Source organism: Glandiceps talaboti, chromosome 7 (assembly GCF_964340395.1).
Source record: "Glandiceps talaboti chromosome 7, keGlaTala1.1, whole genome shotgun sequence".
In the NCBI taxonomy this organism is placed as follows: domain Eukaryota; kingdom Metazoa; phylum Hemichordata; class Enteropneusta; family Spengelidae; genus Glandiceps; species Glandiceps talaboti.
This window is the reverse complement of record NC_135555.1, coordinates 1,281,826-1,295,000: the sequence shown is the minus strand read 5'-3', so window position 1 is coordinate 1,295,000 and position 13,175 is coordinate 1,281,826. Positions and strand designations below refer to the sequence as shown.

Sequence of the window (13,175 nt, the reverse complement as noted above, 5' to 3'; positions counted from 1 at the left end):
GTCTGCTAGGAGCCTTGTTTTGAGGAAAACGTCACCCTTTTCTCTAATTAAATACTATACTCACTCACCTGCCAGTTTGTATATATAGTATTTTTCCACAGTCAGCTGGTGCAATATCCTTATTATTCAAAATCACGAATCTTTTGATGTGGTTCATCTGCCATCGTAGACATAACGTACCAGTTTCATTAAACAAAGTGAAATAGTCTTCCGTGACAGCAAGTAAAAATTCACCAATTAGTCGAATTTTATCAGCGCTTTCCCTTGGCAACGCCCAGACATGGTAAAATTCTGAAACGAAAGAGATATCGTCGTCGTCACTTTTTGGTTCGATGTGTTAAACGTTCCATGTCATACCACCTCGCCTTCATGAAACTGACTAAAAAGATAAACTATGATATACGCCTTAAGAGGATGCCTAGGGTAAACAATTCGAAGTTCCTGAAATTTGATATGCGTTTTTCGTCAGTGACGATATTAACATAACAGGAAGGTCTTCAACAAGGATGGGAAGATGAAAACATCATACAATCTGGGTTCCAACATTTCCCACGTGTACTTTACTCCCGTATACATATTTACAAAGATATGAATCAATTACCAACATTCCAAAGAAATTAATCTAAAATGATGTTTTACCTGTCCCAACGTCCGGTAACTTCTTAATTGGTGTCATTGAAGGGAATAAGGCCCGCTTTAAGACGGCTATCCATTCATGACAGAGACTTTCACTGTCGGCTGATAGAAAGACGATTGGTCGATCACCAGAATAGATTTCGAAAGCGTATCGATTTTTGATTGGTGTACGTCGAATGGTTGTAACGTTTTCAAGTAACAGACAGATCACGGTTTTATCAAACTCGTTCTGGTCTTCGTAAGCTTCTAATAATACAGATTGGCCGTCTGAGGTTCGATTTATACGTGCTTCAATCCATTTACGGGGCCAGGCCTGCAAACAATACGTATATTAATAGTAAATGACTCCATTTAATGTCCTCGATGATAGTTTAATATGTATCATATTCATCAGACACTATTAAATAATACGATTCTCGTTGAATGATATTTAATCTGAGGGTTTTCGGTCAATGATATTTAAGATTAAAGAAAATAAGAATGAGTCAACGCAGCAATACAATCTTACCTATCAACAGAAATACACAAAAGTTTTTAAAACAACAAAGTATTGGCGTTGTATAAAAAAAGACTTTTTGTGTTTTTTCCTTGACCCTTTCGTACTTGTCCCTTGACGTTTTTTTGTGATTGTTCTATGACCACGGGTTTGACCATCATTTTGTGATTGTTCTATGACCACGGGTTTGACCATCATTTTGGAATTGTATTAAGTTCAATGTCAACTTAAGTTGAATTTTGCCCATTTAAATGCTACAGGGACACAAAGAACGGAATGAAAATGATCAATTCAAGTTAAAAAGCACGATAGGATGAACTTGTCGTCATAAACAACCTGTCATGGACACCCATATTATATTTCGAAACTTTCAGGATTCGGCGTAACTTGTAGTTAAGGCACATAATTTTGAGTTCCGGGAATTTGACCCAAGTATTTACTTCATGGCTACTGGAACAACTGTTTTCGTATGGATACCAATTTATTGTCAATTATTTGACAGTTCGAAACAAACAAAAAAGATAAATGAGTCCCTTTAATGACTTTACCCTTGTACCTTTGTCCATCAACGATTGTGACGTCAGACTGCATCTGAACAAATACAACTGGACACACTATTGTGGTAATCGCATTCACTGTGACCAAAAAACCCATATCCAGATATACTTATCATGACTATTCATATAAACATGATAAAGTGTCATTAAATCAACAATCACAATATCATATATCCGCAGGACAATCCCAAACAAAATACTTTTCAAATGATATTTGACTCAACCACAACGATTTCGAAAATTCGTTCGAGTGGGTGAACCACGCAGAGCAAAAATGAATAATATTTGGACTTACCCGTATTGTGTACCAGGTTTCTTTAGCTGGGTTTCTGAAATCGAGATAACCACACTTAATATCCATATTGTTAACACGATCCTCTCACAAAATAATAACCGAAAATTAATCTTTGCACTCAGTCAGGTTGTTTAAAACATTGCGTGGTATAGAGGATATTGTAAGGTTGTGACAACAAATGATACAAGGGATGGGAACTATTGACTTCAACTGCGGCAAATGTAGATCAAATAACAGGGTGGAGGAGTCCCTTTGCTTGAGACCTTTGACCGCCATGTGATGGGTTAATTGATCACATATGGAGTACGCATATGGAAAGGGAACAACGCGAATTTTAGCATTTTGAAAATGCTGACAAGTGGAAATTTGGCTCCGGACCTTCGCTTTGTGAAGAAGAACCGTGAAAAGAAACCTAGAGATTGAAAATAGGATCTGAATTGATAGTAAATTTTATTGACGAATAAGATTATTACAAAGATGATGCGTGTGGAAGATTAGTGTTATAATTTGTGATGTATAAACTTTTAACGCTCGTCAACCTATAACTTATTGTCAGTCGCTGCCTGATACTGACACTTGGCGTCATCACCATGTGAACAAAACATCGGGTAAGCGTACCAAGGTCGTTAGTTGCCTAGCTACACTGTCTGTGACGTAGAGCGTTCTGTCTTTCAGACTTGTAAAGTATCAAATGTTGCTATTCATATGAAAAAAATTAGCACCATATTCCCAGTGATAAAATAGTACAAGGGGTGTCAATAAAACTATATCTATGCCTCTAAAACTGTCAGCTGTACAGTATCCACTGTTCATAATCCGATACCCGCCAATCGTATCTGTAACGTTAGTGACCAATAACGCCCCTTCCAGTTCTTCATCATTCTGACTAATTTCTTTTTTAGGGATTTATAATGTGTTTATAGACGTGGTCAACTCCTAAAGTGGAACGTTTTATTTCTGTAACTCCAAACTCTATAACAAAAAACAGGCCTCTAAAAGGGTGACGAGGTGGGCGCCTAGTTGTTGACACCTGCAAAATAATGAAAAAGGACATAGGATATTTTAAAAATTCACATTGTTTTCATCATTTGTAGTATCAAACAGGAAAAAACACATATCTTTCGGACAAAATCTTGGCAGACATTTCCTTTAATATAAGATAATTCAGTGTGAAACAGGGTCCAGTAATATTTAGATGTAATCTTCTTTACGATTTCGTTTATATCAATATTTTACGGAGTATATTTCAATAGTGTTATACATAGATGTGTTTAGTTTTGTGTCAGTCTGTACTCCCATCGGGGTTGTACGGTAGGTTGTTGACATAAAGAGTGTAATGATTGACTGCTAACTCTACTAACTGTCAACAACTTGTCAGACCGAGGCAACAAAATCATCACGTCATAGTAGAAATGAGATAAGACAATAAATGTTACCTTTGACCCCCATGATGTCATCTAGTATTTCACTGTATACAGGTTATGTGTTGTTATTCACGTCATACATCACCACGTGACCTACACTACAAATACGGGTCATGTATATCATTGATGAACATATACAGTTAATTGGAATAGACAATAAAATATAAAACTGCATAAACGAAACATGAAAGGCGGAACGAAGAAATATAACTTTAAAAATTACAGTTTCATTGGGAAGAAGACGAAGTGGAACGAAATATGATAAATCGACAAGGATATACCGAAACTATAAGATTACTAAATGACCCGATATAAATGGGATAATGATGTCATAAAAGGCAGAACCTGATCATTGAAGTTACATTATAAATCTATACAGATAGTTCAGTTATTAATCATAAATTGATCTACGTATAATATTTGTATATATAATTCTGTTGGCAGCTGGTTTCATGAGAAAACAATTTTTTGTTCCCTTTTCAGATTCAATAGTGTAATTTCGGATCACGATCGTTAAACTGTGGATGAAACACAGGCATTTGTTTCCCGAGTTATGTCTCAGACTGTATCTATCAGAATACAATAAAATGTCGATAATATCGTTAATATAGACGTATTTGGCCAACTATATATGAAAGGAGTAAAATTACACTTGTTCCTGTGATCGCGCAGGTTCACTCACCGCGAAAGGAGACACATATATAGTTGGCTAAATACGACAATATTAACGATATCATCGACATTTTATTATATTCTGATAGAAACAGTCTGAGACATAACTCGGAAAACAAATGCCTGTGGGATGAAATGCTTCGATGAAATACAATCTTATGTTTTTATTAGGATTAATTTCATTGAATTACAACCCAGAGTGATATAATGCCAGAGTTCATCAACTTGTTTAGTCTGTAGCCGTGAAATAACAGTATCGCAATTCAACCGAAACCACATTGTCATCATAACCACCAAGGAGACACACTAGGGTCGGTGCCAATTTTTAATCAGATTATACTAACACAGATCTTGCTGCAAACAAAGTACGACTAAAAACAACAGTGGTTGCATGTGAAAGTAGTGACAATTGTTATACACTATTATGCTGGTTATAATGGTTGTGGATCATTCGCAATCACATCACACAGGTCATCTAAAACTACTGTAATTGTTAACTATTCCAGCTAAGAAGTCATATTGTACTATTAAAGCCAAACCAAACCAAACCAAACCAAACCAAACCAAACCAAACCAAACACTCCTTGGTAAAAATTGACTTCGGTAACCCCATTAAATAGTAGAATCATACCCGGTTAAATCATAAAATAAATAATAACATTGTTTGAGATACTTATTAACTCTCCAAATAGATAATCGTAATGGTCAGGTAACCGTCATAATATTCTTTTCACCAAAGGTAACACGTAACAGTTTGGCTTAAGTCTACTTTTACTTGGAAAATCAAACGTATTTCATGACAGCAATCATGTACATAATGGGCTCAATCTGATTAAAATCCGATGTAGATGTCGGCTAATCGTTCGACATCTACATCGGATTTTAATTAGATTGATAATGGGCTATATGTGGGCTTAATACAACATATCATTTGTTTCCATTATGTAATAACTGTTCTGATATTGTTTTGCCATGAGAAAAATGTCTCAATAATGGTCTTGACACTGTATTGCTAAGACAGTCGTTCACACAGTTTCATGACGTGCAGAGTTTGTCTTTAATAGTATAACGGAAAATTATGAGTGGTTTTATAGTGATGTGGTGTTTTGATCACGTTACATTTATTTTACGTATATTATTGATACAATGAAATCTTAGCTTTGCCTTTTTGATTCATGACAAACTATATGGAAGGTTGAATATTTTGATTATTAATCGTGTTTCAGTCCAACTTGTACTTAGATATTGTCGATAATAATCAATGAAAATGAAGAACAAAATAGGTTCAGAGTTGTGTTTTATACTTATACGAACTTCATGGCCGATTACGGAGCCCCCCCCCCCCCAACACACACATCAAAATTATAAATAATTAAAAATGAAAGATTATCGTATTAATCAATCTGTATGTAGATCCTTATAGATCATAATAATATTTCAAATATAATTGGGTATCTTTTAAAAGTACACTGTGCCTCTGTAACTTTCTGTCCTAGTTTTGTCCTTTTTATATATTTTTCTCTGTACGTAATCTTGCAACAGGTTCCATTGGGAGAACAAATGTAAATCTAAAATCAGCAAAGGTTTGTATATGTTGATATAACAAGTATATAATAACCGACACCTCGGGTAAATTCACACACATTGTTGCCCTGGTCCAATCGTTCTACTGTTTCACACAGTGACATGTGTTTAGTTCGATGGTTCATGATGTGTCACCATGCACAATGACCTTTCGACATGACCTTGTTTCTCGGCACCCTGGGTGACAACTCTGAGCTCAATCGAGGGCACGGTTCAACTTCCAGGAAGTCGGGATACTTCCTTCATTCCTATTATTTGACTGTTATTCCCTATCCTGACTAAGTATTGGGTACATATAAGGAATTCATCCCCAAAACCACAGAAAAATGTTCATTTCATATAATTACACGTTTAACTTATAACTTACACATTTTCACATGGCATATATATACTCATTTTGTTGCTTCACACGAGAACTTGAACTAGGAGATTGTCAGATCAAAAATAAAACAATCGGTTTTAAATCGAGCGGAATCAAATCTGGAATTTAACATTTAAATTATAATAACTTATATTTGATAATGAAATAGACACCTTTCAATGTACATGACAAGAACGGTCCAGTGATTGGCGATGAAGAAATAAAGATACTATATATTGTTAGGTTTTGCTAAGATATAATTTAATTCTATCCAGAGACAAACTGATTTTCGTATAAAGATACCATTCTCATAAACACAAAAACTCCCCCAAAACACACAAAAAAGGACAATGTACGAGGGAAATAACAGTATGGGTAAAGGAACTATAGCCGTAGTCATATATTTAAGTTGAATGAAATTGACTAAGAGTTTCTGGCTGAGAGTATCAAAAACCTCCGATATGGAATGAAACAATGACTTTACAATTATTTCTTTCCTTAAGTCGTTAAGTTCGATGCCCTACTCAAAAACATATGGTAAAATCTTTAATTTCAAGGGAGTGTTTCGGTTCTACTCTAGGATATGACCTTTGATCCAAGTCTTTCCTTTTGCCAAAAACTTACACCACCATCGCTGTTGGAAGAATTGTTGGGAGCAACAGGTACCTCAGTTATGGACGGCAGTAACCTCTATATTGTGTTTTAGAACAATTATTGGATTGTATATTTTTCAACCAGTCTTTTATTCGTTTGAACACTTTGTATGAAGGTAATATAAATTCTATCTTTCAGGCAAAATTAAAAAACTGTTTGTTCCGATAGCATGACTTCAGAAAATAGGGTTTGTAGGTCAGAATTTCATTTAATTTACTTTAAATAAAAAAAAGGCCATATATAATAAGATACTCGTCGGTCACAATACTTCCATGAGAGTTTGATGAGGTGTAAAAAAAGTAAATGAAGACAATTATAAGTTAAAGTAGACGAACACGTTATGTACTGTATAGGACCTGGTTCTCTCTGGAATACGATTTAAAAAAAAAAGTGATCACAGATCAGCAGCAAGGCATGAAGATGTGCACAGAAATAAAAGTAAATTTTTAAATGCGAAAAATGTGAAGGGGGGTGGGGGGTGGGGGTTATTGGAAACACTTTTTTATTTACTTATGTATTCAACATATAACCAGACTATGGAAACTATTTTAATTGCGTTCGGGTTCAAAGTATAAAGAAAGTATGGGATTTTCCATTTATATTTCTAAGAATTATTCTTATATTTATCCTAATTTATCTATAATCTACTCAAAAGTTCATATTTTCTATAGGTATAGGTGTAGGTATAGGTATAGGTATAGGTATAGATAATAACATAGCATAACCTCCATTTATGGGAGAGTAACTCTTTATTTTTCATCATTGTGGAATGTTACAGATTAAAAGAGACATGTCTAGAATTTTCATAAAATCCATGATTACATTGGTAGCTAAGAAAATAAGAATAAAGTGTTTTATACCCCAAAGTACAAACTTTCATATTGTCACCAAAATGAGATCAATACAATTCAGTTATTACTATCATATATATATATGACTTTCACATCAATCTTTGTCTACTGTCTTTTGTCTTTAATGTGTGATATACAGTTGTTTGTATAGGTATTGATTGATTGATTGATTGATTGATTTTATTTGGGTAAAAATTTATACAAGTACATATCAAAATACAAAGATAAAAAATCACCGAGGATAACACATAAAAGTATTTTAAAAAACACTTATTTCCAATGTGGTCCTCATAAGGGTATACAAAACACCATGGAAACAATGTTACAACAACAACAACAACAACAACAACAACAACAACAACAACAACAAACACAAACAAACAAACAAACAAACAAACAAACAAACAAGATTAAAATAATCTTAAATGTATTACAGATGACAGAGCACCAAAAAATGTTTATAAAATACACAGACTGAATACAGGTAGAGTTGGTTCACTTAAGATAACACTAGTAGTGATGACTCAAGATTGAAACGTGTGTGAATTTTATAAAAAGTCTTTCAGGTGCACTCAGTTTAATGTAGAAGTACACACCCCGTGTCAAAACAAGGTTTGAGTTCTATCCATTGTATATGATTATTATGTGTAAGTATGCTTCAATAAGTAGAACACTAAGAGTACCTAATATACAGCAAATATCCCCCCCCCAAAAAAAAAAAAAAAAAAAAATTGAAAAAAACATGAACATGCCCCTTTAACAAAAATTAAAAAAAAGACTACGTCTTTTTACATGTCAGTAGGATTCTACAGGTAATCTGAACTTATGGTCTGTGTTCCTAAAAATCACAATTCTTGTTATTACCTGTAATACAATTTTACCACCTAGGTATGTCATAAAAATAACAAATAGTCTTGTAGTAAGACCTTGGAGCTATGCTTTAAGGGTTGCTGAATGGTACCGAGTACCTCTGTCTCGGCTAGCACCCATGGTGGTGACTTTCAGTAGCTTTCAGAGTGACGCAGAATAGCCCAAGGGGTCTAGCAGCTAGACTAGTTCAACACACTACACATGTATTATTATAGGCATGTGTGAGAATATGTTGATCTTATATTTTGTCACTCTAACATGTGGTAAAATGTCGTTACATGTACAGAGAATTCTAAACTCTAATAAACCTGAATAACTTAATAAAAAACACTTTCTGATAGACATAAAAAACACACTTTCTGATAATACTGAATACATACTCTAGGTTATAATATCAAAGATATAAAAAGTTAAATGTATGATTTTGTTAAAACATGTGACCATAAATAGCTGCTCCACTGTAAATAATTCCATTCCATAAGGATGTTTGGGAGACTACATGTATGTATTGTATATACTTTATAAAAAACAACACCTCGTTATTGTAATTATGGTCATAATTCATGTACATATTTACTGTAACATATAAAGTAGTGCATGAAAATACTTAAAACACTATGAATTCTTGATTAGACTTTATAGCTTTCTTTTCTGTGTCCATCTATTTCAATATTTAGTCTTGTATGTACCTTTTCAATAAACACTGCCCTCTGGTGTTGGCTGATATATGGAATGTACTAGTAATGGTAAATAATGTTGATGAAATTCTACATCTTGAATCTTAGAATTAGAAAGTTTTTAAGAGCCCCTGTTCTAGATGATGATTACAATCTTTGACCGATCCCCAGTCACTCTCTTTTAAAATTGTGACATTGATTTTGAAAGATTGTCAACACTTGATAGAGGGCGCTGTTTTTTTGAAAGTCAAATATGACAGAGGGCGCTGTCTATTGGAATGATTATTTCACATCAAACATGGTATTCTTCTCATCTTTACACTGATTTGGTCCATCATTACTTCAAAATTCTTCAATGTCTTAACACTAGAACATCCTGTCAGACATAACACAACTAAACAAACATACAGAGTCGCACTGTTTTGACATCTAATTTCTCAGCTAAATTTTGAATACGACAAAGTTTGACTCTATCTGCATTGCCTGCATTATAGACACGATACAAGTAGAATTGCTCTTTCATTTTCTCTGCAAATGCCACCTCCTTGGACGAAATTTCAAAGTACTTCTTCTCCTTAGATTTAGTACTTTTTACTTCAATGTAAATACTATATTCGATCACATCATCACTGCCTTCGTCTGTCATCTGCACTTGGATCTCTATATCATAAGGTTGACCAGACTCCTGTTCTTGATTCACCCAGTTAATTTGAACACTACATTTCTCACTATCAAGGTCTTCTTTCTGTTGTAGCAGGAAATTATACACCAATGCTTCACCCCATTTGCCTATCTCTATGTCACCATCACTTTCGAAGTCATCGATGGTGACTCCTTGAGGGAGTTGTTTCATCAAGACCTCTCCACTACCAAGGTCTTCCAATGCCTCATCTAAGTCTTTACTCTTCCATAATGGTTGAGAGAAATCAAAAAATCTCTTCCTTGGACTTCTCATTGAATGATTTCCACTGAAATGGTGTCTGTCTTTCTCAGATGACCCACTCTCTTGTGGTTGCCGAGCGTCCTCATTTTCTTGGTTGCTAGGAAACTCAGTCCCTTCTCTACCTTCATGTCTGTGGTTAGCAGGTAACTCATCCCTCTTTCCTCTCTGGTTCTCATCTTTGTTCTGAGAGTCTTTAGAATCTAGTAATTCTGATCTTTCTCCATGAGTATCTGATGTACTGTGTTGATGTCTTGGTTCATCCTGTCTGTGAGTATCTGACATATTGTGTTGCCGTCTAGATTCATCATTCCTTGGTTGTGATTTAACAGTTTCAGCCTTTCCATCTGAGTTTAACTGATCACCTCGGTGGTCTTGGACTCTCTCCGTAGTTACACCTACAAGATATGTAGATAATGTTACACACATACCTGAACATGTGGTCATCTAAAGCACTGAAACCTTTCTTTATATTTGACAACGTACACCCCAATCTCTCAACCTCCATCCCATCATGTGATGCTAACATAATGTATAATTATATTGTTCACTTGGTTTCTTTGGTGGGAATGGACTCAAATGTGCACAAACACTGTTGATGTATCAAGCAAGTGTATATCAACTGTCCCTAATTTTACCAAATATGGACTATTTTCTTTTAAACTTTAAAAACCTAAATTCCAGAGTATAGAGTACATATTGTGTATTTCTGATCCCTATTACTATTAGAATATTTACATAATTTGTACAATGATTGAATTATATCTTATGAAACAGTTCACATTTTAATTTTATTTCATTTCCAGTCTTGATAGTCAATAACAATAATAACAGATAGACAGACATTGGTGGTCAATAACAATAATAACAGACAGACAGACATTGATAGTCAATAACAATAATAACAGACAGACAGACAGACATTGGTGGTCAATAACAATAATAACAGACAGACAGACATTGATAGTCAATAACAATAATAACAGACAGACAGACATTGGTGGTCAATAACAATAATGACAGACAGACAGACATTGATAGTCAATAACAATAATAACAGGCTGACAGACAGACTATGCATCATAAGCTTACCATGGCTGTCAGCTGTATCATCTGGCTCTCTCCTGGTGACTGGACCTGTATTTTCTCTAGGATAAGGAGTCTCACTTTTTGACTTCTGTTCTTCTATTGGTGCAGGAGGTGGCCACATCTTTAAACTGGCATCCTCAGCTTCCTGTAGATTTGTTTTCCCTCCTACAAATAAACAAGCAGTGAGCTATGTAACAACTGGTTGTAGTAGGCAGATATTTCAATGAATATGAAAACCATCCCATTCTAAGTTATCTAAACATCATTATCAAGTTTAAGTGCAGTTGCTACTTTCATCAAGTGCTGATAATGGTAATGACTTCAGTCAAAGAAGAACACATAGATGTAGATTACCTCTACTTGGAGTACCATATCCTCCTGCTTTAGGTGGCCAACATGGTAACACTGGAGTACCATCCTCATTCAGGTCTGGTTTCTTCACATTAGTGTTCTTTCCATCTTCATCTCCTTCATCAGTAGCTGTTTCTATGGAAACAGCATCAAGGGAATTTGTTATAAAATTAAACAGAATTGAGATGCTGCACAAAGTCTATTTTATAGATAGATGTACAGGCTAGTTAAACAAACTGACAACAAAAGATAGTACATGTGAAACATCACACGTATGTAATATAGTTATTATAGTAATCAATAATCAGACATTCTGAGATGACTTGTAGACCATGTCATAGTTAAGAGTAACTAGTAAACAGACATTGAGATGACTTGTAGACCATATCTAATTGATAACTTAATACTTTATTAGTTTAAAGCATACTTCACATTAGGATGACAATTTAGGTGTGAAAAACAGTTGCTTGGCAGAGATAGAACAAAAGAGTGATCCAATGTATTCTTCATGGCTCCACTGATAAGATAACACTAATGTGATGACCATGGTTTGAAACATAGCCCTTTAAAGTGTTTGAATGTGAATTTATTATAAAATTCCACTCAGTAACTGCCATGATGTGCAAACTGTAGCAAACATCCTACAGAACTTCACAAAAATACTAGCCCTTACCTATGATTGGTAGAGGAAACAGTATTGATGGTGTTATCACAGATGGAGTGGGGGGAGTTGGTGGAGGAGCTGGCTTCTCAACTTCCCATCTTATTTCTTCTGTATCCAACTCCTCGAGTTCTTGATTTTCCAGGAAACCTTCCTCACTTTCTTTTGTCTGGCCAGTAATGAATGGAACTAACATCCGTAGAAAGTTGTTGATCTCCTGCTGGCAATGAGCATCACCCCTACCAAACATCATTTTAATTTCTCTCCTGATATCAGGATAGTTGTAAATTTCTTCCACAAAGTTCTTGTCGATGTAAAATTCCCGTTTGTTGTTAACACCACAGACAACGTCTTCCTCTGCTTGTATACTTTCATTGTTAATGATTCGGTAGATGACTTGGAGTTTACCAACCTGACCAAACTGCATGGTTTTTAGCAGTCCTGCCATGTTGTCATCTTTCAGCTTACTGTAAACCTCATAGTGTTTATTGTATAGAAACAACTGGAGATATGGTACAATCTCATGGAAGAAGGTCTGCATGGGTTGACATGGTTTGTAGGACTCTGTCACAAACTCCTGCTCTACACATTCACTAAACTTTGGAATACTACAAGCCTCTAGGAACACTTTCCAATGATCTTCATTATAACCCTTTGAATCTAAAAATGAAAATGGAGTTTAAGTTCAGAGGTCATTGGAGTTTAAGTTCAGAGGTCATTGGAGTTTAAGTTCAGAGGTCATTGGATACCCAATAATTGTCATCTGGAAATAGGAAATCATACACTTATTTCAATATTTAGATGAAAGTTCAGTGATACACATGTTTGTGTGAAGATTTTTATTATTTGTTGACGCTTTGGTATGTTTTATTACATTGACTATGTGACCTCTTACCAACACAGGATTCACTTTATTTGCATGACGCTAAAGTTCACTTGGTTAGAAAATAATTCATAACTCAAGTTAAATCACTTCATGACCAGACTGACCCTATATTAATGGAATCTGACCAAAATAAATAAAAAATGTACATCCTCTGTAGTCAGATCAGACAAA

General features: G+C 34.8%; 2 protein-coding genes across 3 annotated transcripts in view; both read right to left on the bottom strand.

Annotated features, from left to right (window-relative positions):
• LOC144437728 (uncharacterized) overlaps positions 1-2,260 on the bottom strand; it is an 8,204-nt gene extending 5,944 nt beyond the window's left edge. The window contains exons 1-3 of one of the 2 annotated variants that reach the window (XM_078126738.1): positions 1,985-2,260; positions 640-949; positions 69-291 (exon numbers count right to left, since the gene is read on the bottom strand). In XM_078126738.1, coding sequence (XP_077982864.1) covers positions 69-291; positions 640-949; positions 1,985-2,050 — 599 coding nt within the window. In that variant the 5' untranslated portion in view covers positions 2,051-2,260. The remainder of the gene's footprint in view (positions 1-68; positions 292-639; positions 950-1,984) is intronic. The other variant, XM_078126737.1, reaches the window with a different exon arrangement.
• A 5,723-nt stretch (positions 2,261-7,983) lies between these two features.
• LOC144437716 (uncharacterized) lies at positions 7,984-12,667 on the bottom strand. The gene is made up of 4 exons (XM_078126723.1): positions 12,131-12,667; positions 11,461-11,592; positions 11,110-11,271; positions 7,984-10,415 (listed from the first exon to the last, which is right to left on the bottom strand). The coding sequence occupies exons 1-4, from the start codon at positions 12,657-12,659 to the stop codon at positions 9,472-9,474; spliced, it is 1,767 nt and encodes a 588-aa protein (XP_077982849.1). The 5' UTR covers positions 12,660-12,667; the 3' UTR covers positions 7,984-9,471.
• Between the last annotated feature and the right edge of the window lie 508 nt (positions 12,668-13,175).